Source organism: Lissotriton vulgaris, chromosome 8, assembly GCF_964263255.1.
Source record: "Lissotriton vulgaris chromosome 8, aLisVul1.2, whole genome shotgun sequence".
Classification (NCBI taxonomy): domain Eukaryota; kingdom Metazoa; phylum Chordata; class Amphibia; order Caudata; family Salamandridae; genus Lissotriton; species Lissotriton vulgaris.
In genome coordinates, this window is record NC_141696.1 from 450,698,331 (window position 1) to 450,721,079 (window position 22,749).

The window sequence follows — 22,749 nt, forward strand, 5'->3', positions numbered from 1 at the left end:
GAAGCTAAGCGGTTTATGCACACCTTAAACAAAGACCCCAGAACTGCCATGGTCGAAGAACCAACCCTGGACTCAGCCTCCAGATACTCTTATGAGAATACCAAGAAACATCACATTGTGCCACACAGTGCCCCCCATGGCCGCTGATGTTCAACAGACCCAGGAAGACACCATCCCAGTTCACCCAGAATGGACTCAACCACCCTACAACCCTGTGAAGTCCCAAACAAAGCTCTTGAAATACGTGTGCATGTGCCTGAAAGAACAAGCAGCAATGCAACTGATCATGACAAATGACAAAGTAATCATCAAAGAGTGTAGACATGGGTGGAGGTTTAGAACACCTTTCGAACCAGGAGTGAGGACAGTGATCCGTGTTCAGGGTACCATAATCACAGCCCGAAAAATCAGTGAAACAGTCACCAGGAAGATAGGAAGGTTTCGAAAGGTAGACCTCCTTGATCAACAGGAGCTTGAAGAAGGAGAGGAAGATGTCATGGTGGATGACCCACCCGAGGACAAGAGATCTCATAGTGCTACCCCCTGTGACAAAACTCCAGAGCAAACTAGTGAGAAAGACAGAAGTGGCATGGACACTCGCAGTAGCTTGAGGCCGTAAAGGACACCAGACCGCTCATACCATCCATGGCACAACCTTAGGCCAAATCCACCCTCGGGCCAGCAGCTCAAAGACTTTGTATGCCATACTTAACTGTAAAGTTCAATGCCAAGTTGGGAAGGGATATAGAGAACGACTTGGGCTTCTCCTGTGGCAGCCGCTGCCCCGGATATGCACCTTGTACATCATCAGATCAAGGATTATACCCAGGCTAAATTTCAATTGAAATGTGTGAAATTGTTGTTTAGGTTAATGTGCATAATTCACAAAGTGCTTCACTGTCTGTTGATGAAAGGGATAAAGGTTAATATAGGAAAGCAGCCCAGCAACATTTGTTTCCTGGACACATCGATTTGATTGTATTCAAAGAATAAGATGCTGCATAAATAAAAAGGTGAAGTGGATTAACAAGATACATATTTGTGACAATGGTATCTCGAGCCATGTAATGCATGCACTCTTCCGCTTTGCAGATTCTACTACCATCATTAGCTTATTTGTCCACAACTTTCAGTATGGAGAAGAGGGAATATCAATGGGAACGACTGGCAAGCTTAACAGGGCTAGGCGATAGATGAATGCTGGAGACACTGGACACAAAGGTGCAGATTTACTAAATTCTCATGGAGCGCAGCAGCTAAAAAGTCTGTGTTGCGTTGCATGATTGGGAGAGAGCAGGAGAGCACCACGTTTACAGAAATACTCTCATCCCCTCTCCCAAGCGCCAGCATTGAAATTTGCTGTTGTTCCCCACACACACACCTTTGTACCATAGTGCAAAGGTGTCTGCGTGAGTCTAGTATAGGTTTTTGTTAGAAATGGGGATTTCCGGTTGGCTGAGGCTTGCGCCAAAGCCAGGCAGAAAGCACCATTCTACATCAGGGCAAGGAAGTCACCCACCAAGATAACCCCTGCTAACCCCCTTGGTAGCTTGGCACAAGCAGTTAGGCTTATCTCAGAGGCAAGGTGTAAAGCGTTTGCGCGCGCACCCAGCAACAACACCCAAGACCCACCACAAAGGAAACTCCACACAAGGTTATATATAAAAATAGCCTTTGTATTATACCAAACACATTAGATAATAAACACACAATTTCCAATGTGCCACTGGCACGGGCAGAATTTACAGGGGATTATGTACACGGGACAGGGCCACATGGACCACTGTCAGGAATTAGCACTTTTAGAACTAGCACTTGGTAGAATTAGCACTTTGTAGGAATAACACTTTGTAGAAATAGCACTTAGAACATAGAATAATTGTATTACCAAATAGCAACTGTAGCACACAACCAGTAACCACTGGTAAAAAGTAAGTACACACTACGCAACCCTAACCACCTTAGGCATATATCACGCAGGTAACCGTGAACTCACCAACAGAACCTACATTAGGAAAAACAACCTCCTAAGCATCACATACATTCAGGGGTATAGGCAATAAGGCATTTGCATATTGACGGCAGTCATCGGACCGATGCGACTGACTCGCGCTGCAGTGGAAAAAAGACCTGCCCACCCCGGGACGAGGGAGCGGACGTGTCGGATCAAAGAGAGAGCTAGCCCTGCTGACTTTAAACGAGGTATGGGGTTTACTGCAACCCGGCAGGCTCACCTCGCTCCACTGTAGCGCTGCCACTGTACTGCAAGATCCACACTCCAGGTCTCCTTGCCAACCGAGGAGTCAGAAGCTCCTGGTCTGCCCCAAGCGAGGCAGTCTCTTCCTGCAGGAAAATCGCCAATTTTGCATCGCAGATGAGCGTGCATGGGACGGGCCGACCGTAAGAAGCACCGCTTAGTTCAGCGGCCGAATCCGCTGCTAAGCCCCGCCCCCCTAGATAGGCCCATAACAACGCTGATTGCACGGTGTTATTCCTGATCTCTAATTATTGAAATTTGGTGAAAAAGAATTTGCACGCATCTGGAAAGGAACACATGATCAGCGAACCTACAGATTGATCACACCGGTTTGGCAATGTCTGTATATGTTGCTGTCTCACTTTCACTTTTATTGCTTCACTGCTCATAGCCTGCTCATAGCCTCACTCTAGCTTGGCTGGCTGTATTCACTGGGTCACAGATGGACAAAATGGCTGACCACACCAACAACAAGAGCGGGAGGCACACCCCCTGCTACTGGTCATTATAACCTGAGATCAACAGCAACCCCTGTGAATCCAAATCAAGCCATAACAACCGAAAAAAACTTTAGGCTGTGTGGAAAGTGAAACAAGACTAATCCGGGGGATCCACAGCTAATGGAAAAAGACATAGGACTGCGCAGCTGTCTATGTGGCTCTACCCAAAGGAGGCGGCCATATTGGAATGATTTCACAACAAGGATATATCCCAGACTATACGTCCTCCGACCACCCTACCTACCCATCTAAGGTCAAAAATGTATGCTTGCAGGTATGAGTCCCGCCTCTGTCTTGTTGACCGTTCCCCCCAGGGAGCATCCTCGGTGCTTACAGCCGAACGAGATCAGGTGGGTCGTGACGCTGCATCTCATCGAGTGAGCCGGCCCCAGAAACAGCCTAGCCTTTTCCTTAGGCACCAGGTATTTGTAATTTCGATCTATTGACTATTCGATTTTTGTGCTTTCGATCACCGTTTATTTCTGCTCCTCATGATCCTACATTTCCACTCCCAGTTTTCTTGTCAGTACTTTTCTTACTTTCAGCACCTAATATGGCCGATGGCTTGTAGAGTAGTGGTCTCCCCCCATCCATTCCTCTGCACTCTCTCCCTTACTACACTCACCTCCTGTGGCCTTCATCAAAACTGAAATAGGACCATAGTCTTTGTCCTGGTTCATGAACATAAAAACAGGACTCTGCTCCCCTTTAGCCCCCCCTACAGTTGAATGGTCAGCAAAGTAGGACTACACCAACTTTTCCTCTTTATAGGAAACAGAGTTCTACCTTCCAGCTTAATTACTCTCTACCAGGGAGTCGACCATCTTACCCTGATTCACCCTCTTTGCCCCCTAGGCACATACTTCGTATCTCATGGCATCTACCTACCCCTTTGTCCCCCTAGCCCATTAGAAACCTTTCACATTCGTAGCATCTAATCACATCCACCTTACCTCCTCCGCCACCTGTTCCTCTCTCTGAACCCCTCCCTGGTCACAGCCACCTTTAGTCTCTCGGGCACCTTCTCATCCGCTCCCACTTTCCCACATATACCATGGAACTCACAGGTACCCACACTCGCAACATCGTCTAACCCCCTGGTCTCACAAAACAATCGGCCAAACGGTTCAAACACTCTTTTATCAAATCACACCCTGAAACTCTCTTCGCTGATCCCTACTCCTCCCCACGCAATGGGCACACAACCATCGACTTCATCTTCCACACAAAACGGAGAGCACGATGGAGGAAAGCACTCTTAGCCATCTTTCCGATATCTTCCACAAGAAAATCGGCACATTGTCTAGCTATCTATATCACCCCCTCCCAACTCTTCCAAGCTACAGAAACTATCACCATCTACAACAACGGTATTACCCTCATCCAACAAAAGAGAGAGTTTTCCCTAACAAACCGAGAAAGGACTGGGAAATATAGCAACAATCAAAAGGGAATTGGTTCCTTTCTGTGGTTCCTAAATTAAAGCGCAAAACGCTTTGAGGAATAAGACACCAAAAACATTTCTGATCTCAATGATGTATATCCTGATATGTTCCACAATTATCTCAAAAAAACATAATTTTCATTAAAATCAAATTTATTAAAAACTTAGTCAAAAACCAGCATGATATATAATCAACAGTTTTGCATGTAAAAACAATCACAATACATTGACATTGAGCACATGTACAAATTCACAATAGTTAAAAGTAGTCAAGTTGTCGACGCGTTTCGGTGTTTAAGATTGATGATACACCTTCCTCAGGACTACAATCAAATTTCTTCAATCTAAAAATATACGGAACAGTCAGTTAGTGTACATTCATTGAGGGATCTCATTTACAGAAAGTTTTTTTACAATTCTATCGGTGTCTAGAGTGTAAAAAAGAAGATTTCTTACTCAATTAGCAGTATTCAATTTGCGGTGTCAGTCTAAATCCTGGGGATAGATAAATCTTATCCACTCTTATGATTCTGGTTTGTTCCTTTAAAAGACATGTGTACACATAATATTATTTTGTGTACAATTAGTGTGTTTGATTTAATCCATAAAACTACCTCTTTTATCACCATTAAAGTTAGGTAATCCAATGCTTACTTTGTATTTTATGGTAGGAGCCTTAAGGTTTTGTTTTCAACCATATGGATATGTTTCTTTTCCACTGTTAATAATCAGGATGGTTCCTTAAAATAACCTGTGTATACATAATAATATCAGGTATACAGTCAGTGTATTTCATTTGAGACACAAAATTTGAAGTACTTTATAGAACTAGTTAAAAGTATGCTTACTATGTAGCTGGTAATAGGAGCGTTAGATTTCATTCATTATGTGGAAGACTCAGGGTGAACCTCTGATGGGCGTCTTTTCCACTTTTAGCTCTTGCTTTAGTATGAAGGAGATGGAGTACTTCTTTTTAAAAATTGAAGACGATTCCTTTTATCTAGGTAGAGAAATGGAGTGCACATTTTACACTTTATCGTATTCCATTACTTGGAGGTGATTCTATTCAGTTTGGGTGACGCTCTATTATATTCTTTGTAAACATAGAGCGTATATGTTTTAAACACTGCAACAGTTTTTTAATTTGCACTGTTTAAAGCATATACGCTCTATGTTTACAAAGAATATAATAGAGCGTCACCCAAACTGAATAGAATCACCTCCAAGTAATGGAATACGATAAAGTGTAAAATGTGCACTCGATTTCTCTACCTAGATAAAAGGAATCGTCTTCAATTTTTAAAAAGAAGTACTCCATCTCCTTCATACTAAAGCAAGAGCTAAAAGTAGAAAAGACGCCCATCAGAGGTTCACCCTGAGTCTTCCACATAACGAATGAAATCTAACGCTCCTATTACCAGCTACATAGTAAGCATACTTTTAACTAGTTCTATAAAGTACTTCAAATTTTGTGTCTCAAATGAAATACACTGACTGTATACCTGATATTATTATGTATACACAGGTTATTTTAAGGAACCATCCTGATTATTAACAGTGGAAAAGAAACATATCCATATGGTTGAAAACAAAACCTTAAGGCTCCTACCATAAAATACAAAGTAAGCATTGGATTACCTAACTTTAATGGTGATAAAAGAGGTAGTTTTATGGATTAAATCAAACACACTAATTGTACACAAAATAATATTATGTGTACACAGGTCTTTTAAAGGAACAAACCAGAATCATAAGAGTGGATAAGATTTATCTATCCCCAGGATTTAGAATGACACCGCAAATTGAATACTGCTAATTGAGTAAGAAATCTTCTTTTTTACACTCTAGACACCGATAGAATTGTAAAAAAACTTTCTGTAAATGAGATCCCTCAATGAATGTACACTAACTGACTGTTCCGTATATTTTTAGATTGAAGAAATTTGATTGTAGTCCTGAGGAAGGTGTATCATCAATCTTAAACACCGAAACGCGTCGACAACTTGACTACTTTTAACTATTGTGAATTTGTACATGTGCTCAATGTCAATGTATTGTGATTGTTTTTACATGCAAAACTGTTGATTATATATCATGCTGGTTTTTGACTAAGTTTTTAATAAATTTGATTTTAATGAAAATTATGTTTTTTTGAGATAATTGTGGAACATATCAGGATATACATCATTGAGATCAGAAATGTTTTTGGTGTCTTATTCCTCAAAGCGTTTTGCGCTTTAATTTAGGAACCACAGAAAGGAACCAATTCCCTTTTGATTGTTACCCTCATCCAAGCCACGGACCGTAGTCTAAATCTCCTAGATAACATCTTCCCCATCATTAAAGAACGAGTGGACAATACCCAAGATGCCTTCCTTTCCACCCCCACCACCACTATTCCTGGCGCTACTGCCCTAACGCCCTTTGGCCTCTCCCCTAATCCTCTCTCCCGACCATCAAGGGCTTCAGATTCATCCACCTCCTCTACCCCTATTACCCTGACATCTACCCCCACTAATACACGCAGCAGCACCTCACCAAAACATCGCACGATTACCATACCCATCATGGCAGAGTCTACATCCGCACCACACCTAGCCACCGAAACCACTCAAGGCTCGATCATAGCTCCTCATCCCTCCTTCACCACCCTCTCCCTCATCTTCTTTCCCCCTACTCTTACCACACCTCACAATACCACACTCAACATCGATTCCTCCCAACTCAAACTATCCCCCCCTAACAGGACCAAATCTACATACGTACCCCCATCAGCAAATGAACCCTCTCCTGACGCTCCCCACCCCGCCACACAACCCCTCCCTTTTCCATCTCTCCCCCCACCCCACCCCCTCCTTTCATTAACACGCCCAATTCGAACTCCGCCCAGACCAATCAATCCACATAGAGCATGACCCACTCTACCTCTGCACCCACGTTAGCATTTGAACTCACCACGGAAACCACCATAGCCCCCCACCGCTCTAACATTACCCTCTCTCCGTCTACTTCTTCCTCTACTCGCGTCAACTCAACTATCAAGATCTCCACTCACACTAACCAATCCCCCACAGCTCAGTCGCTTACACTCCGCGTGTCACCCCTTGATTCCTCAGACATCAGTCCACCCTTTGAACGCCAACTCCACCCAACCGCACCTCACACACCCGCACACCAACACTCCAAACCCACTACTTAGCCACCAACATCAACACCCCTCCCACACACGCATTCACCTACACATATTCACACACGCACTCCGGCACCAGCCCATGTACCCATCCAGCCTACACTCCAGACACACACACTTCTCTCACCACCTCCCTCCCCTATCATAAACACACCTGATTCTTGTTTAAAGGAGATCATGTCCATGCTTCATACAATCAAAAAGGATCTCCACGCTTTTAAAGAGATGCTATTGAGTCACCCAGGGCCCCCCAGATCATGCAGAGCCAGTTTACCTAGCAAATCCCCTACCCATCTTCCCAACCCCCCCAAACACAACACTCCCAGTTGGAAATCAATACCCTCCCGTAATCTATCCTCCCGGCCAACGCGTGCCAACAACGCTTTTTCGGAGACCGAACTTCGCACTCTCCTGCTCTCCTATGAACCCTTCTGTACGACCCCCGTTTCACTCACACACATGCCTATCCCTCCTATCCTTGCCAACCCTCAAAGGCCCTCTACTCACCACAACAGAGGAATCACCGACAATAATCTCTTTAAAGTCCCAATCATACAGGATTTCACCCCTTCCCGCTCCACAACCCGGCTGAAATGCAGACTTTTGAATTGCAGATCGGCCTCTAAGCACGCTACCGACATAGCCAATCTCATTACCTCTACTGATCGGGTGCTGATAATTCTCACTGAAACATGGATTACAGAATCTTCCTCGCCACTCATCGACATCCTAGTACCCCCTAACTATGACATCATCAGGCTTGACAGGACTGGTAAGATTGGAGGAGGTATTGCATGTATACACTGGAGCAACATCACCGTAAACAGAGCTATATCCTCGGCACTCCCTTCCTGTGAACACATAAGCCTCGGCATTAGTAGTAAGGGCAAACCTGTCTGTTTGCTACACATCATTTATCACTCACCTGGTGACAACCTTCTCTTCACTGAATTTCTCATGGACATGATCACAACTCACACTGGTCGACAAAACACCCAAATCTTCCTGGGCGACGAACGATCCCAACAACACAGTGGTCAACAGTCTCAAAAACTTCCTGAACGCATTAGACCTCAACCAAATTTGCAACAGCCCTACACACAATAAAGGCGCTACTCTTGACTTAATAATCTCTAAGAGCGATTCCACTCAATTGGAGTCGATCCTCCCCTGTGATTGGTCAGACCATCACATCATCACCTTCTTCATCAATGAAACAGTCAAACTTAACGCAACCCAATCCACAAAACCTAAAGTATGGAAACGAGATTGGAAAAAACTCAACCAAAACACTCTACCTACTTCAAGACAGAACCTACTTCTACCCCCCACTGGGTCCTCCAATGTACATGATCTCACCAACCACTACCTCAACTCTATGACCTCGATTATTAACAAATTTGCTCCCCTGCAACTAAAAAGAGTTTCCACTAAAGTCTCTAAACCCTGGTTCAATTATCTTCTTAACGAGGACAGACGCTCTCTTAGAACTGCTGAACGCAACTGGAGATCAGTACCATCCGGCAAGCTCCTCATGACCCTAAAAAGAAAGAGAAATTCCTACTATCGATAGGTCAAGCGCACCAAGACAGTCTTCTTCAGCCAACAACTTGACCAGGCAAGAAACCGTCCCAATAAACATTTTGAATTAATCAAAACTCAATCTAAGGACCAACCTCAACGCCCACAAGATCTAACTCAACCTCAACCCACATGTGAAGACTTTTCCAACTACTTTAATACAAAGACTGAGAACATCAAGAAAGATCTCATCAATGATCTAAACTCTCTCTTCTGCCCGCTCACCAAAACTTCTCTACCCACAATCTCAACACAACAAATCCCATCTAAGTTTGCTCTAAAAAACGACGCAGCATGGTCATATTTTTACACCTATTCTGAAGACACTATAGGCAAATTTCTCAATGCCCTGAAGCCTTCCAATCACCTTAGTGACCCTCTACCCGCAAATGCGGTTAAAGATATTATCCCTTTGCTACTACCTCTCTGGACCAAAATCATAAACAGCTCACTTCTACAAGGTTGCATCCCTGACTCCCTAAACGTGGGGCAGGTTTCTCCCATCCTTAAGAAACCCACAGCTGACACCACGGACCTAAACAACTATCGCCCTATTTACTATTGCCCTATTTCCAATATTCCCACCCTGGCCAAGCTTCTGGAAAAATGTGTTCACCATCAACTGACAAATCATATTGTTCACTTCAACCTTCTCAACAAACACCAATCTGGCTTCCATGCAAACCACAGCACGGAATCAGCCATGACACACATCATTGATGATGCACTTCAAATACTGGATCAAAACGAAGCATGGCTTCTGATCCTACTAGACCTCTCCTCAGCGTTCGATACGGTCAAACACGTGAACTTGATTGATCTGTTGAAGCACAGAATGGGTCTATCAGGGTCAGTGCTCAACTGGTTTACCTCTTTTCTGCAAAACCAGACTCAAGTTAACAACACCCTGTCCAAATCCGTTCCAGTGACGCTAGGAGTCCCTCAAGGCTCCTCGCTTTCCCCTACACTCTTTAATTTATTCATGGAACCACTCACTGATCTGCTACAAGCGTCCAACGTGCAATTTCACATGTACGCTGACGATACCCAACTGTACCTCAAGATCAACACCCTTGATGACATTAATCTGCTTAACTCCACTCTTAAGTCCATCCAAACATGGCTGGCAGAAAAGCACCTCAAATTAAATGCTTTGAAAACTGAATTCCTTCTTATTGCCCCACCAGCCAAAGTCCCGATAATGCACAATTGGATCAAACACCTTACAGCACTCAACGTGCAACCAACCATTGTGAATTCAGCTAAACCATTGGGTTTAACTCTGGACTGCAACCTCAATATGCAGAAACACATTAACAAGGCAACGAAGGGAGCAAACTTTCAGATTAATTCACTAAGGAAGTTGAAACCCTTCCTACCTCCCAATGACTTCAAGATGGCGGTTCAAACCCTAGTTCTACCGCGGCTGGACTATGCAAATGTCTCACTTTGCGGTCGCCCCAAAGCCACAGCTCCCCTAAGAGCCGCCACCAACACAGCAGCGAGTCTCATCACAGGCTCGAAAAGAAGGTCTCACATCTCCCCTGATCTAAAATCTCTAAACTGGCTGCCATTTGAAGCCATAATCCACCTGAAAATAGCTTGCATGACACACAAGGCCTTACATCACAATGCTCCCAGCTATCTCACACAAAAACACACAATATCCAGTGGGAATAGATCCACAAGAAGTGCGGAAATCCTCCTTTTGAAGCCACAAAAATTCCACAAGAAAAAAACATACAAACGATCATTCTCAGGAATGGCACCCAGGATATGGAATGCCCTTCCTCCGGAAATAAGACTTAACCCCTCCACCTCATCCTTCAAGTTGGAAGTAAAGGGAATCCTTATGGCAAAATTCACCTAAACATAGTCCCAGGATATCACGACCTTCCTGCGTCAGCACGCCCTTGCTCTGCACCTTACTGCTTTGCTGTTTGTATACTCAACGATTTGCTATATATTTTGACTTTTTTATCCTCATTATTCTACTATGACTCCCCAGGCCATTCCTGTTCTGCATCATGTTTCTTTACTTTTTTGTCTTCATGAATAATGCTATGTATTATGGTCTTGCATATCTGTTAATGTAAGATATAACTAAACTCATTTATTGTAAAGCGCTCTGATACCCGCAAGGGTCTTGTCCGCGCTCTATAAAACTTTCAAAATGAATAAATGCAGAAATCACATTAGGCAGGTAATCACACATTTGCGCCAAAATCACAGAACTGACCCCAGGCCAACCTGGCCTCACAGGGACTTACAGGCCCAATGTCCAGAATGTCTGGGCTGGCAGCGCAGGCAGCCAAAGAAGATTTGCAAGGGCCTAAACGAAGAAGCTGCCCACTAAGCGCTGGGCAGCTGTGGAACTGATCCTGGCACCAGCGTGCCTCCTGGATCTCCTCTGGGGCTCTGACTAATAACTGTGCCCGGTGGGGCCCCGTGGGCTCTAAACCGCAATGTGCCCTCGGAGCCTTCTAGGCTCTAGAAATAATTGGGGCTGATATTGAAGGGGAATCGGCCCGCTGCCTTCCGGGGCGGCTCCACTAGCAAAAGAAATGCCCCCGGGATCTTTGGAGCCTCGACAGGCTCTAAATAAACAAAATGTCCTCGCGCTGGAGCCCCGCACTGGGGACTTGCAAGACAATGGCCCCCGGAATCGTTGGAGTCCCGCTATGGGGACTCGGGAATTAATGGTGCGGGGCCACGGGGGAGCAGCCCACCGCCAACCGGGGCCACTCTACCCTTCCAGGCACTACCCCCAAGATCAAGCTAGCATCACTGAGGGGGGCGGGCACCGGCAATGTGCCCCGATGCCCCCCTCTCCTCAAAGCAGCACCGGGGCCCCACTCACCGGGTCGGCAGGGCTCCTCGGGCCGGACCTGCACTCGAGCACTTCTCGGCTGCCCTCCAAGGCTCTCCCTCACTCTTGGGTGACCCCGGGAGGGACACCGGCCTGGCTTCTCCTTTAGGCAGCGCGGGGCTCTCTTTCAACACCGGCGCCCCACCTGCACCTTCAGCCGCTTTGCTCCTCGCGCCGCGGCTGCGAGGGCGCGGGACTTCCGGCCTATTCTCGTTTGTCCTGGCGGCCACGCCCACGTCCTCAGCGGGGCTGCCTGACTTCCTGCAAAGCCCGGGTTGCGGCGGTGACGTTTTCCGGGGCAAACGCGGGGTAGGCTTCCGTAAATTGAATAATAAAACGGGGTGGGCTCCCGGTATAATTAAATATAAAGTCCCTGGCGGGCTGGGCACCTGCCAGGGTTACAACCGGAACTCGGCAAGATAGCGGGATGGCACCCGCGCGGGATAACAAAAGTCAGCAATTTGCGGGGTGGGCACCCGCGCCAAAATTAGCAATTATTCGGCATAGGCACCCGCTAGGATGGCTCCCAAGCCAGGCAAAATGCAGGGTGGCCACCTGCTTCCCCCCTAAAATAAAAAGGGGCAATTACAACACCGCTCCTGGCAAGGGGAATAAAGCGCTTCCCCAGGCGCTGCAGGCAAAGGTTAGAAACAGTCCTTAGGAAGGCGGGGGGGCAAAGGCTGGGCCCAGGGGCCAGCTCACAGGGCCCTCCAGGCAGGGAGGCAGTCCCAGTGGCGGTCCTCCTGGCACCCAGCAGCAGCAGCAGGCCCACCTCAAGATAGGATCAGGAAGAACATTTTGTAAGGGGTCACAGCCCCTTTATGTATACACATTTCCTTTGCCTGTGTCTGCAGGGTGGGGGGAATACCAGTCGCAGCTGGTTTTGGAGCACTCTGTTGTGCTCAGCCCCTCTCACCATTCACTGGCCAGGCTATGGTTATTAGTCGCACCACAGGGGGCGGAGCCAGCATTGTGTGGGGAAAGCCCAGACCTATTCAGGTCCCAGGTGCACTCCTCCCACCCATCTGGCTGTCAATCTCTCTATTCACCACCGGAGCAGACCCATCCTACTCCTGGAGCCAGGTTCACCAGCCAGCTCCAGCCAATCGAAAGCCAGACAGCCGATTCCCCTTTATTACACAGACATGCCAACTTCTAGAAGTGGCACTTCCACACTAGGCACATTAACGCCGCACATATCATCGCGCAGCATTTAATCACACGAGTCCGTACATACCAAACTCGCCACTACACTCCCCACCCATCAGGAACTACCAGGGACACGTACATTCCCCATGCCTTCCTATGGGAGGAGAGGCCAACCTTACCACATGCACGCACTTTACCCTGGGACACAGTGGTAAAGTGCACAGAAGCCAAAAATCCCTAGCACCAGGTCACAATTAAAAGCAAACAGTTCAGGGGTGAACCTGCCAGAAGGGCCAAGTCCAACAGTTTGGTACTGGAAGGATACCCTTACAGTACAAAATACAATGCTTAAACTAACTTTCAAACTTTTCCCACATTTTAAATGTGCTGTACAGTGCAGCAAACATGCAATGTTGCAAAAGAAAGGAGAAATTCAAACATTTTTCCGTAGTATCACCTATGTGAAATATGCACTGTTTTATCCGGCAAAACCGTGTAAATAGGGTATTGCGTCAAAAACCTTGGAGGGTTGCATGGGAACGCCGGTACACCACTCATACTTAGCCCTTTGGCCCTGGAAATTAAATTGGTATAAAAAGATTTTGCATCACTTGTGTGACGCAAACACAGCGCAAAATCTTAGTAAATATACCCCTACATGTTCTGCATACAGCAAATGAGTGTCACTAAAATGGTAAGAGTAAAAGGTTTGGGGTTCCATGTAGTCATGTTAGTTTGGCCCCAGTCCAGAACAAAACTTCAACACACCATGATGTACTTACCTGAGGGAAAAAGATCCATGAGGTATCTCCATCCTGCAGCAACAACAGTCCTGCATTGTACCGAGACAAAACAACATGAAACAGCATTCCTCTGAAAGAAAAGTAAACCAAGAAGTTTGAGAAATTGCAGTAGATTTATATATATGTTCTAGTGTTATTTTACCCCTGCTAATTTGTATTACACAACTACTCATGTATTTACATTTACTAAACCTGACAATTTTAGAAAAAGTAAAACAGTGTGCAAAGAAATCTAGAAATAGACCATGTACAGTCTGATTTTTGGATCATCTATATTAGGAATAATTTTGTAAATTATATAAAGCCTTTGAAACATTGTCAATGACTGTGAATTGCATGTTTGTTATGAGATTGTATGGAACTGTAGTAGAACTTTGCATTACTCAAAGATATTACAATTTTAATTATTTTATTTTATTTTAGATCTTGCAGCTACACAAAGGTCTGCACGCAGAAGTGACTGAAAATGGAAACAATTTTTCAGTTGGAGAACGTCAATTGCTATGCATGGCCCGAGCTTTACTTCGAAACAATAAAGTGAGAACTATATTTGTAGTAATGAAGCCACTGAATAGTGTGGTTGTGAGGCCTTACTTCTGGGCCCTAAGGTTGGGGTGGAATATCCCTGGGGGTTACTGTTGTTTACCTCTGATGTCCAAAGTCCTAAGACACCAATGCATTCTACTAAAAAAAGTATTACCATTGTACTCCATTGTACATTGACGAGCAGTAGAGATTACTCTAGGACATGGTAGTATGTTTAAAATCAGATACAGTAAGATAGAGCAATCACAAAAATAAATCAGTGACCAGGAAAAACTATATTTCATAAAGTGATTAAGGATGTCATTAAGACCACTGGTTGGGGCCGCCTGCTAAATGACTGGGGCTGGGGCTGCACTGTCACCTGAAGCCCAGGAGTGGCCAACCTGTGCTATTTGCAGTTTCCTGTTAGCTTGGAAGGGCTTTTCAAAAAAACTGTTCTGCCAACACGATGGAAGCAATTTCTGGAGGCAAAACAAACAACGGCAGGTAGGCCATGCCATGGTGCTGTGGTCGACCTATTAGCAATTACTTTTATATTCTGTAAACTAACCCTATAGAACGAGGGATTGTTTCCAGCAAATGAAAAGCAGTATCCATTAAATGCAAGAGGGCATTTCAATTTTTTCCCTGTCTTATGCCACCATGGTGTGCATGGTAGAACCGGGCTGGAAAAAAGAAGCCTGCATGAATCAGAGGAATACCCTTTCAAAACTGGGCAGGTGTTGGACTTGGCACTTTTCACAGGGTCATCCCTGAACTTTTTGCCTTCCTCCTGTATTTTGTCTGACCTGTTGTTGGCTGTTTTATGACTCTGGGCACTTTACCATTGCTGATTAGTGCTAAAGTGCATATGCTCCCTATTGTAAAGTATTGTAATGGATTAGTGACTCCCTGATTGGCTTATTTGGTTTACTTGTCAGACCTTAGTACAGTGCGCCACGTGTGCCCAGGACTTGTAAATCAAATGCTGCTGGTGGGCTTGCAGCACTGATTGTGCCACCCACTAGAGCAGCTTATAACCTATGGCTCAGGCCTGCCATTGCAGAGCCTGTGTGCAGCCTCGGGCTGCCATGTCGACTTGGCAAGTGCACCCACTTGCCAGTCCCTAAACCTTCCATTTTCTACATATTAGTCACCCCTAAGGTAGGCCCAAGGTACCCCCATGGGCATGGTGCATTGTGTGTAAAAGGAGGACATTCCCTGGTGACTGTGGCATGTCCTGATAGTAAAATACAGCCAATTTTGTTTTTCACTATTACAAGGCTACCTGATCCCATACGCCAGAATGGGCAGTTTGATTATAACATCTTATAATCCTAACTGACGTAGGGAACTAGGTAGAAATTTGAGTTTAGTATGCCTGAACTCAGAATGATAAAATACATCTTTTAGTAAAGTTGGTTTTAACATTCTGTGTTTGAAAATACCACTTAGTAGTAGTAGGTAATTTCTTGCCTAACCATCCAAGCCTGCATCTCCTAGGTTGTGTATCCCATGTCTGGTTTGTGAGTGACAGGGGCTGGGGTGGCTCCAGGAGACAAGATGAGTCAGCACAATGATGAATAGACTATCTGGATTGGGAGTGGTGGGAGGAGTAGCACCTGGGCCTGAAAAGGGCTGTGCCTGCCTTCCACAATGCTGGCTCCACTTCCTGTGGTGCGTCTGATGACCCTGGCCCACACTGACAAAGGAAGACGTTGTGCACTGGCAGAATGCACCCAGAACTGGTTTGGACTAGGCACAGACACTCTCTGCCTTCAGAGACAAAGGATTTTGCAGTATAAATATTGGGGCCCAGACCCCAGAACTTTAGATCACTTCTGGGAATCAAGACGACCCTTTGCTGAGGAGAAGAACCAGAGAAACTGAATGAGGTGACTACCCCTGTGTTGTGTCCTGTTTGGGGGTTGGCCTGCAGTGGTTGCTTCATTGCCAAAGAAAGGAGAAAAAGGACTGAGTGTGCTTTCATCATCTTGAAGAAGAATCTTCAAGGGTTTGAACTGTGCTTGCCTCCTGCCTGAAGTCTCAGGGATACACAACGTCACCACTAGCTCCCAACTGAATTCCCTTGCTGGGAGTTGAAGTGCCTGCTGTTGTGCTAGGGTTTCTAACAGACAGAACTGATGCATCCACTCCCCTTAGTGTAAGGAATGGCGCATCAACTTCCCTGCGACCCTTTGGTTTGTTTTGCGTTACGCATCCCAGGTACTTTGAGAGTAAAGTGTCGCATTTACAATCTAAAGTGAACTAAGCAATTTCGACCATTTTAAAGTCTTATTTTTATTATAGTTTTGTGGATTGTTGTCATTTGATCTTGTGTTAAGTCTAGTAAAGATTACTTATTTTTCTAAACTGGTGTGGTGTCCATTTGTAGTGTTTTCACTGTATTATTGTATTTGTTCTCAAATTCTTTACACGCTGCCTCTGAGATACGCCTGTCTGCTCATGCCAAGCTTACCAAGGGGGTGAGCAGAGGTTGTTTTAGAAGTGTAGTCCCTTACCCTGACTAGAAGCAAGGGTCCCTATTTGGTCAAAGGTACCTACCTCTGCCAACTAGAGACCCCCAGTTCTAACAGCAGGTCCTCTAGATCCATGTTATTGCCCTGCATATTTTCTGTAGGAGAGTAGGGTCTGCAATCCTATGGTCATCCCAGATCTTTGCTTTTTGCTTCATTGGTTTACGACTTTCCCTGGCTGTGGGCCTGCTAATCAGATCCACAGCCTAGCTTTTCTCTCTCTAAATTGATATCCATGTACTTTAGGTGCATTTACCAATTGGTATTGGGTCACTCTTGTAAGTCCTTGGACAGTGTACCGTAGGTACCCAGGGCATAAGTGAACCCAAGGCCTACCAGGGCCTGCAGCATGTATTATGCCACCCCTGGCTGGCCATCCAAATCTGACACAACTGGCTGATCAATCAGCTGGGGCAAGGTGGTGTAATCACCCTTTGTGCAGATATAGTATACCTATATCTAAACCTAGAATGGACACATATACTCCTATGGCAGGCCTTAACAATCCTGGAGGCAGAGTGCTTGGAATTATGTGAGATAGTCTCTGGCATGAGCTGAGCCTGTCTACAGCTTTCGGAACCAAGTCCTTTAGCTGTTTCCATGATAACGCTATACCATATACTCTTAAGTGCATTATAACCTCGCGGTTATTGCTAACTTTGGCATAGCATTATCAAAACATGTCGAGTAAGGTGTCATGCGAATTGGAATACTAACCCCTCACCAATTCTGGCGACGGGGTAGCATTCCACCCTTTTAGAGGGACACGACATGTATGTAACTGTGAACCCCGGTTAAAGTTAACTCGAGCCTCAGCATCACAAAATGGATGCTTCCACCACAGACACAAGTCTGACCTCCTGCTGCTGGGAGTTCTTCCAGCGAGGGAGGCTTGGACAAAGGGTTTCCTGCCTTGGGAGGTGCTAGCACCACCCCAGAGAGGATTTTGTGTATTAGGTAGGACAGGGCTGAATGGAATGAGACATGCCTGGGGCACACAAGGTGCCCTGTGCATACACCGGTTCAAACCAGTTGCTGGGGCACTCCAGCCCCAGCTCTGGCGCAAGACCGGACAAAAGATAGGGGGTGTAGCCACCCCCCTTCCTGGTCCCACCCATGGGAGGGACCTAGTGATAGTGCAGCCCCCTTTAGCAGGATAAAGGTAGGAGCTGGTCCCATTCCAAATCAGATTAATCCTGAACTGAAATTCTGCAAGAAGAAACTCTGGACTTCGACTTTCTACACAGAAGACTGAAGAAATCTCCCTTGTGGGCAAGGAGTGTCCACCCGGCACAAGCAGGCACCATCAGCGTCCAGCGGCTTCACTTTGTCGTCTTCCCTCGAGGATCCAGACTTCAGAGCCCAACGAGACCCGAATTCCCAGACCTCTCCGACCTCTTCCTACATCTGCAGCACAGCTGAGATCCGTGGGTGCGACGAGACATGTGGGACCGGCCATCTTGGAGAAACTGCACTTCGCTTACAGCACGACTCCTGAGGTAACCTCAATGAAGTGCTTTGGGGATTGAGAAGCCCGAGCCCCGAGCAGCTCCAGCACCGAAGACCAGCCCTCCAGCATCCACGAGGTCTGCGTGGGGCCCTTCTGCCTGTTTGCTGCTCGACGCATTGTCTGGTCATTTGCCGGCTGGCTAGTGGCCTCCTAGACGACGATCCACAACATCAACACTGCTGGTTTGGTTGCTCCAGACTGGCCCTTGCTTCCTTCCAAAAGAGAGGTCCCCGGACGCTCCTGGTCCGCACCAGACGTCTTTTCCACTCACCGCGTGGGTTGCCTTTGCCAAGGCTTGTTGACTCCAAATTCCGGATCCGACACCGCCGCCAGCGAGAGCCTGCGTGGGACAGCTCGTGCCTCCATCCTGGTCATCGAAGACACCACCTGGTCCACGTGGCTGCAGAGTCAAGCGTCCACTCTTCACCTGATCGCGACGACAGCCTCTGGTTCCTTCCTGGTTCCACTCCAGTCACTGGCTAGTGACTTTGAACATTGTCCCCTCTGCTGTCAGGTCTTCAGCTTCACTGATCCACCCTTGGATCTCACCGGACATCTTCCTCCTGGTGACCTGCAGCATCTTTTCTTTCAGGCTTCATAGACTTCAACGCAGAAACCCGACATGACTTCGCACCTATGCACCCGCAGCCCGTGGGTGAGGTAACGAGAGCATTCCGATGCTCAAGGGTAGATTGACTCTCCTAGTGTCCAGTTTCACAGTCGTTTTAGTCCTAACTAGTCAGGATTGTCCGTACTCACCTTTTTCTTGAACTGTACTGTCCATAGACGTTGTTACGCATCTCGTGTGTGAGTTCACACTCTGCACACGCGTTCCGTAGGCCTCCTATTACTTACCTAAAGTTAGGATAGTGTAGTCCCAGCGATCCTACAGCCTCAGGACAGCTCCATTCCTTCTATCGACTTCCTTATACCATTTACTTAGTATATGGTTTGTTGCGCCCCTAGGGCAACATTGTAACTTGTGCAACTTAACGCATTTTTCCTAAGAGTCTTGTCATGTGCTTAGCCCTCTGATCTCATAAAGAGTTCAGAGGTGTTTGTTAGTTAATAAATATCTTGTTTATTTTTATAACTACCTGTGTGGTGTCCTTTCATTTGGCATTCAAGAGGTTATATGTGGTAAAACGGCTGGCTTCACATGCCAAAAGAGTTTAGCCTAAGACTGCTTTGTCAATGCTACCATTAGGATAGCTGGGCTATAAGGTTGACTTACAACCAATCACCATAAGGGTTGTTTGGACTGATAAAAGGTGATCACTAGAACTAGTGAGCATCATATATCAGGCCAACTTCTCACATTTTCTATTATTTCACTCAATGCGGAATAGCAAGGGAACTTGCTGGGCTGCTTTACATGAAAGGGAGTGCACAAAAATGCTCCATATTTACAAAGATAGCAAACATTTCTGCTCTTTCCTTGCCCTAGTGCACTGTGTGCTTCCTATCATCCTCTGGGAGGTGTACCAGGCTGAGCAATCCAAGCTTTACAAACCTTAGTAAATCTGTTATAGACTCATATTCATTGGTGGATGCACAGGAATACAAATGCTCCACCAATGGAACTCCTCCCAGATCGAATGTAACGTAACGCAGCAAAAGCAAGTACAATGCAAAGGCTTAGTAAATCTGTGTCTTATAGTAAGAGCAAAGAAGTTGTGCCATCATGTCAAATCAATAAAATATAACATTCAACAATATAACTGGCAGATGTGCACTAGTGAGGGTTTTCCGAGTAAATTCAATGGAGGATTTTTATGCTTGAAGTTGGGATGGTTATGCCCAGGCGTGGGTTCCATTGCTCACTGTGCCACTGTCTTCAAGCTAGCCTGGCTGATATGGGGTACTATCATAAAACCGGTTCCAGGATGCTTGTTTCCGGTCCAGGGAGAACCTGGCTTGGCAGTTCGGGCTGGACTTTTCCCATGAGGAACAGGGTCAAGACTGATTTGCATATGGCTGGGTCCAAACTGGGGTGTCGTAGTGAACAAAAGAAAAATGGATTTAACCCAGATCTCTTGACTGAGGGTGAAAGTATTATTTATTCTGCATTGCATGGAGCGCCACTTTTTTGGACGCTCCGATGGCGCTGCACTATTTTACATATTTACAAGGTGGCACTATGCCTTTTTGCGTCGGTTAATGCCACCTTGTAAATATGCCCCTTTCTGCTGTAGTTCTCTGCAGGAAAGGGGTGTGCAATAGGTGTTGCTGTGGGCTTTTACCACAACACCTATTGCTTTTTGATGCTGCCCTAGATTTACAAGGCTGAGGCAGCACCAAAAACTAACGCCATGGAATACCAGGCGTTATAAAGGTGATACGAGGAGAAATTATAAATGTCTCCTCATTTTTTGCTCTTTTCCTGTGTGCCGCATACTGAAGAACAAATAGAAGGTGTAATTTGCTTTTATTGATTGTTTATCTACAGGAAAGTGTACCTTCCTGCACATAAACAAACATGACTGCAGCACTTGCACCCTTGCAACATAGCGTCAGGATGCCTGTGCTGGTGCTAGGCAGCTTTGTTCGCTCCGTGCTCCAACATTTTATTTTAAATATGCCCCTATATGTGTAAACACCGCAAAAGGACAGTACTTTGTCTCACTTTGAGGACTTGCTTTGTGTATTCCGAATCTACCGTAGTGAAGGGCAGGCCTAGACCTTCCCACACACATTGTATTACTGTCTGGCCAGGCCAGGATAAAAAAAATCAGGATCACAGGTTCTCACAGTTTAGACATTCAGGGCATATCACTGTACATCATGCAGGGGCCATTCCCATCCCAAAAGTGACGCATTCCATCTGTGATGGAGTAAATTTTTCTGGTGTTCATCCTCTCCATTACACTCCTGCCTCATGTCCTGAAGAAAGTGTGGGCAGACCATGCTCAAGTCACCAGGATAGCCCCAAATTTGGCCAGAAAGGTGTGGTTTCCAGAGTTTCTGAGCATTGGCCCTCCGACCCACCTACATCTTTGAGAAGACCTTTTTTCTCAGTAACAGGGGAAGGTTCTGCACCTGGGTCTCCACAGCGTTCTCCTCCATGCATGGAGACTGAGTAGCGAAAACTGATTAACTTTGATTTGCTGGTCAAAGTAGTGGATGTAAACCTCACAGCTAGCAGTCTGTAAACAACATTCTATTCAAGACTCTAGTAGAAATCTGTGGCTTGTTTTTGTGACCCTCATTTTGATCCTCTTCAGGCCAAACTTTCTGATGGGTTGATCATTAGCCCAGCAATGTCTTGTAGTGGGCACCGTTAAGGGTTACATGTGAGCCCTTTTCTCCTTGCCAGACTTGCCTTACCTCTTCAAATAACCTGTTATGGTGGTGTTTCTGAAAAGTCTAACACATTTGTTTCTCCAAAATCTTTTGGCATACCATAATGGGACCCTAACTTAGTTCTAACTTTTCCCATGTGCACTCTATACCAGCCAATGCTTACCTGTTCCTTGCGGCTCTTATATATCAAGACTGCATTCTCATTGCAATCATTTCTCTGTGCTGCATGAATGAACTACAGGCACTGTTTTTCTTGTTTGATTCTCTAAATTGGTTTTTAAAGATATATGACAAAATACTGGAACAAGATATAGGTTAGCATTACTGTGTAGTTATTTGTTATACATAATTCAGCAATATATGTAGACAGGTATTTAATAGTGCCACATGTTAGACAAGGGGAGGTCTGTAATAGGGTAGTGTATAGCATAATAGGCTAGTGTTGCCTCAAACGCCTTGCCTGCTTGACCCGGGTCGCAGGGCACCAGTGTCCTTATGGGGCCTGCAGCATTATCAACGCAAAATGTGAATTATGTGTTGCCACTTAGAATGAGAGTTGTTGGGTATAGGTAATGGCTGGTAGTCGTAGGGAAGTGCGGTGATGGGAAAGGAAAGTTTGAACTAGGTTATCTAACTCTGCCCAACTCAGGTCACCCCCTCCCATACCTAGCTGCTGCTTCACACATGGTTACATTGTAGTTTCCTGCACTCTGACTCTCGGGTGGTCTCCTGGGCCCAGGGTACCCATAGGGAAGTGGCCTTACGCCTCCCCCTCAGCGCAGGCCGACTGCATGTGACTCTGTGACACCATGACTAGTGCGCCTGCCTCGTCTGCAGCCGCTGAGTGTTCGACATCTGCGTGTTGATAATTTTGAAAGTCATGCAATATTGCTCCCAATTGGGAGCAAATGGGATTTTGCTGAGCCCCAAGGTGTCTTCCCTGCATAATGCAGTGCTTTCGGCCTGGACATAGATCAGTAGCGAATGGGTACATGCTGTGAGCGGGGGTTGTTCTGATAGCTTCCACCTCTAGGTTATTAAGTGTTTGGCTGTCAGTAACCCTAGGTCAATAAATCAGGAG

General features: G+C 45.9%; 1 protein-coding gene across 1 annotated transcript in view; it reads left to right on the forward strand.

The window, feature by feature from the left end:
• LOC147697160 (ATP-binding cassette sub-family C member 5-like) overlaps window positions 1-22,749 on the forward strand; it is a 2,119,944-nt gene that overhangs the window by 2,000,569 nt on the left and 96,626 nt on the right. The window contains exon 29 of the mRNA XM_086934231.1: window positions 14,217-14,330. Coding sequence (XP_086790357.1) covers window positions 14,217-14,330 — 114 coding nt within the window. The remainder of the gene's footprint in view (window positions 1-14,216; window positions 14,331-22,749) is intronic.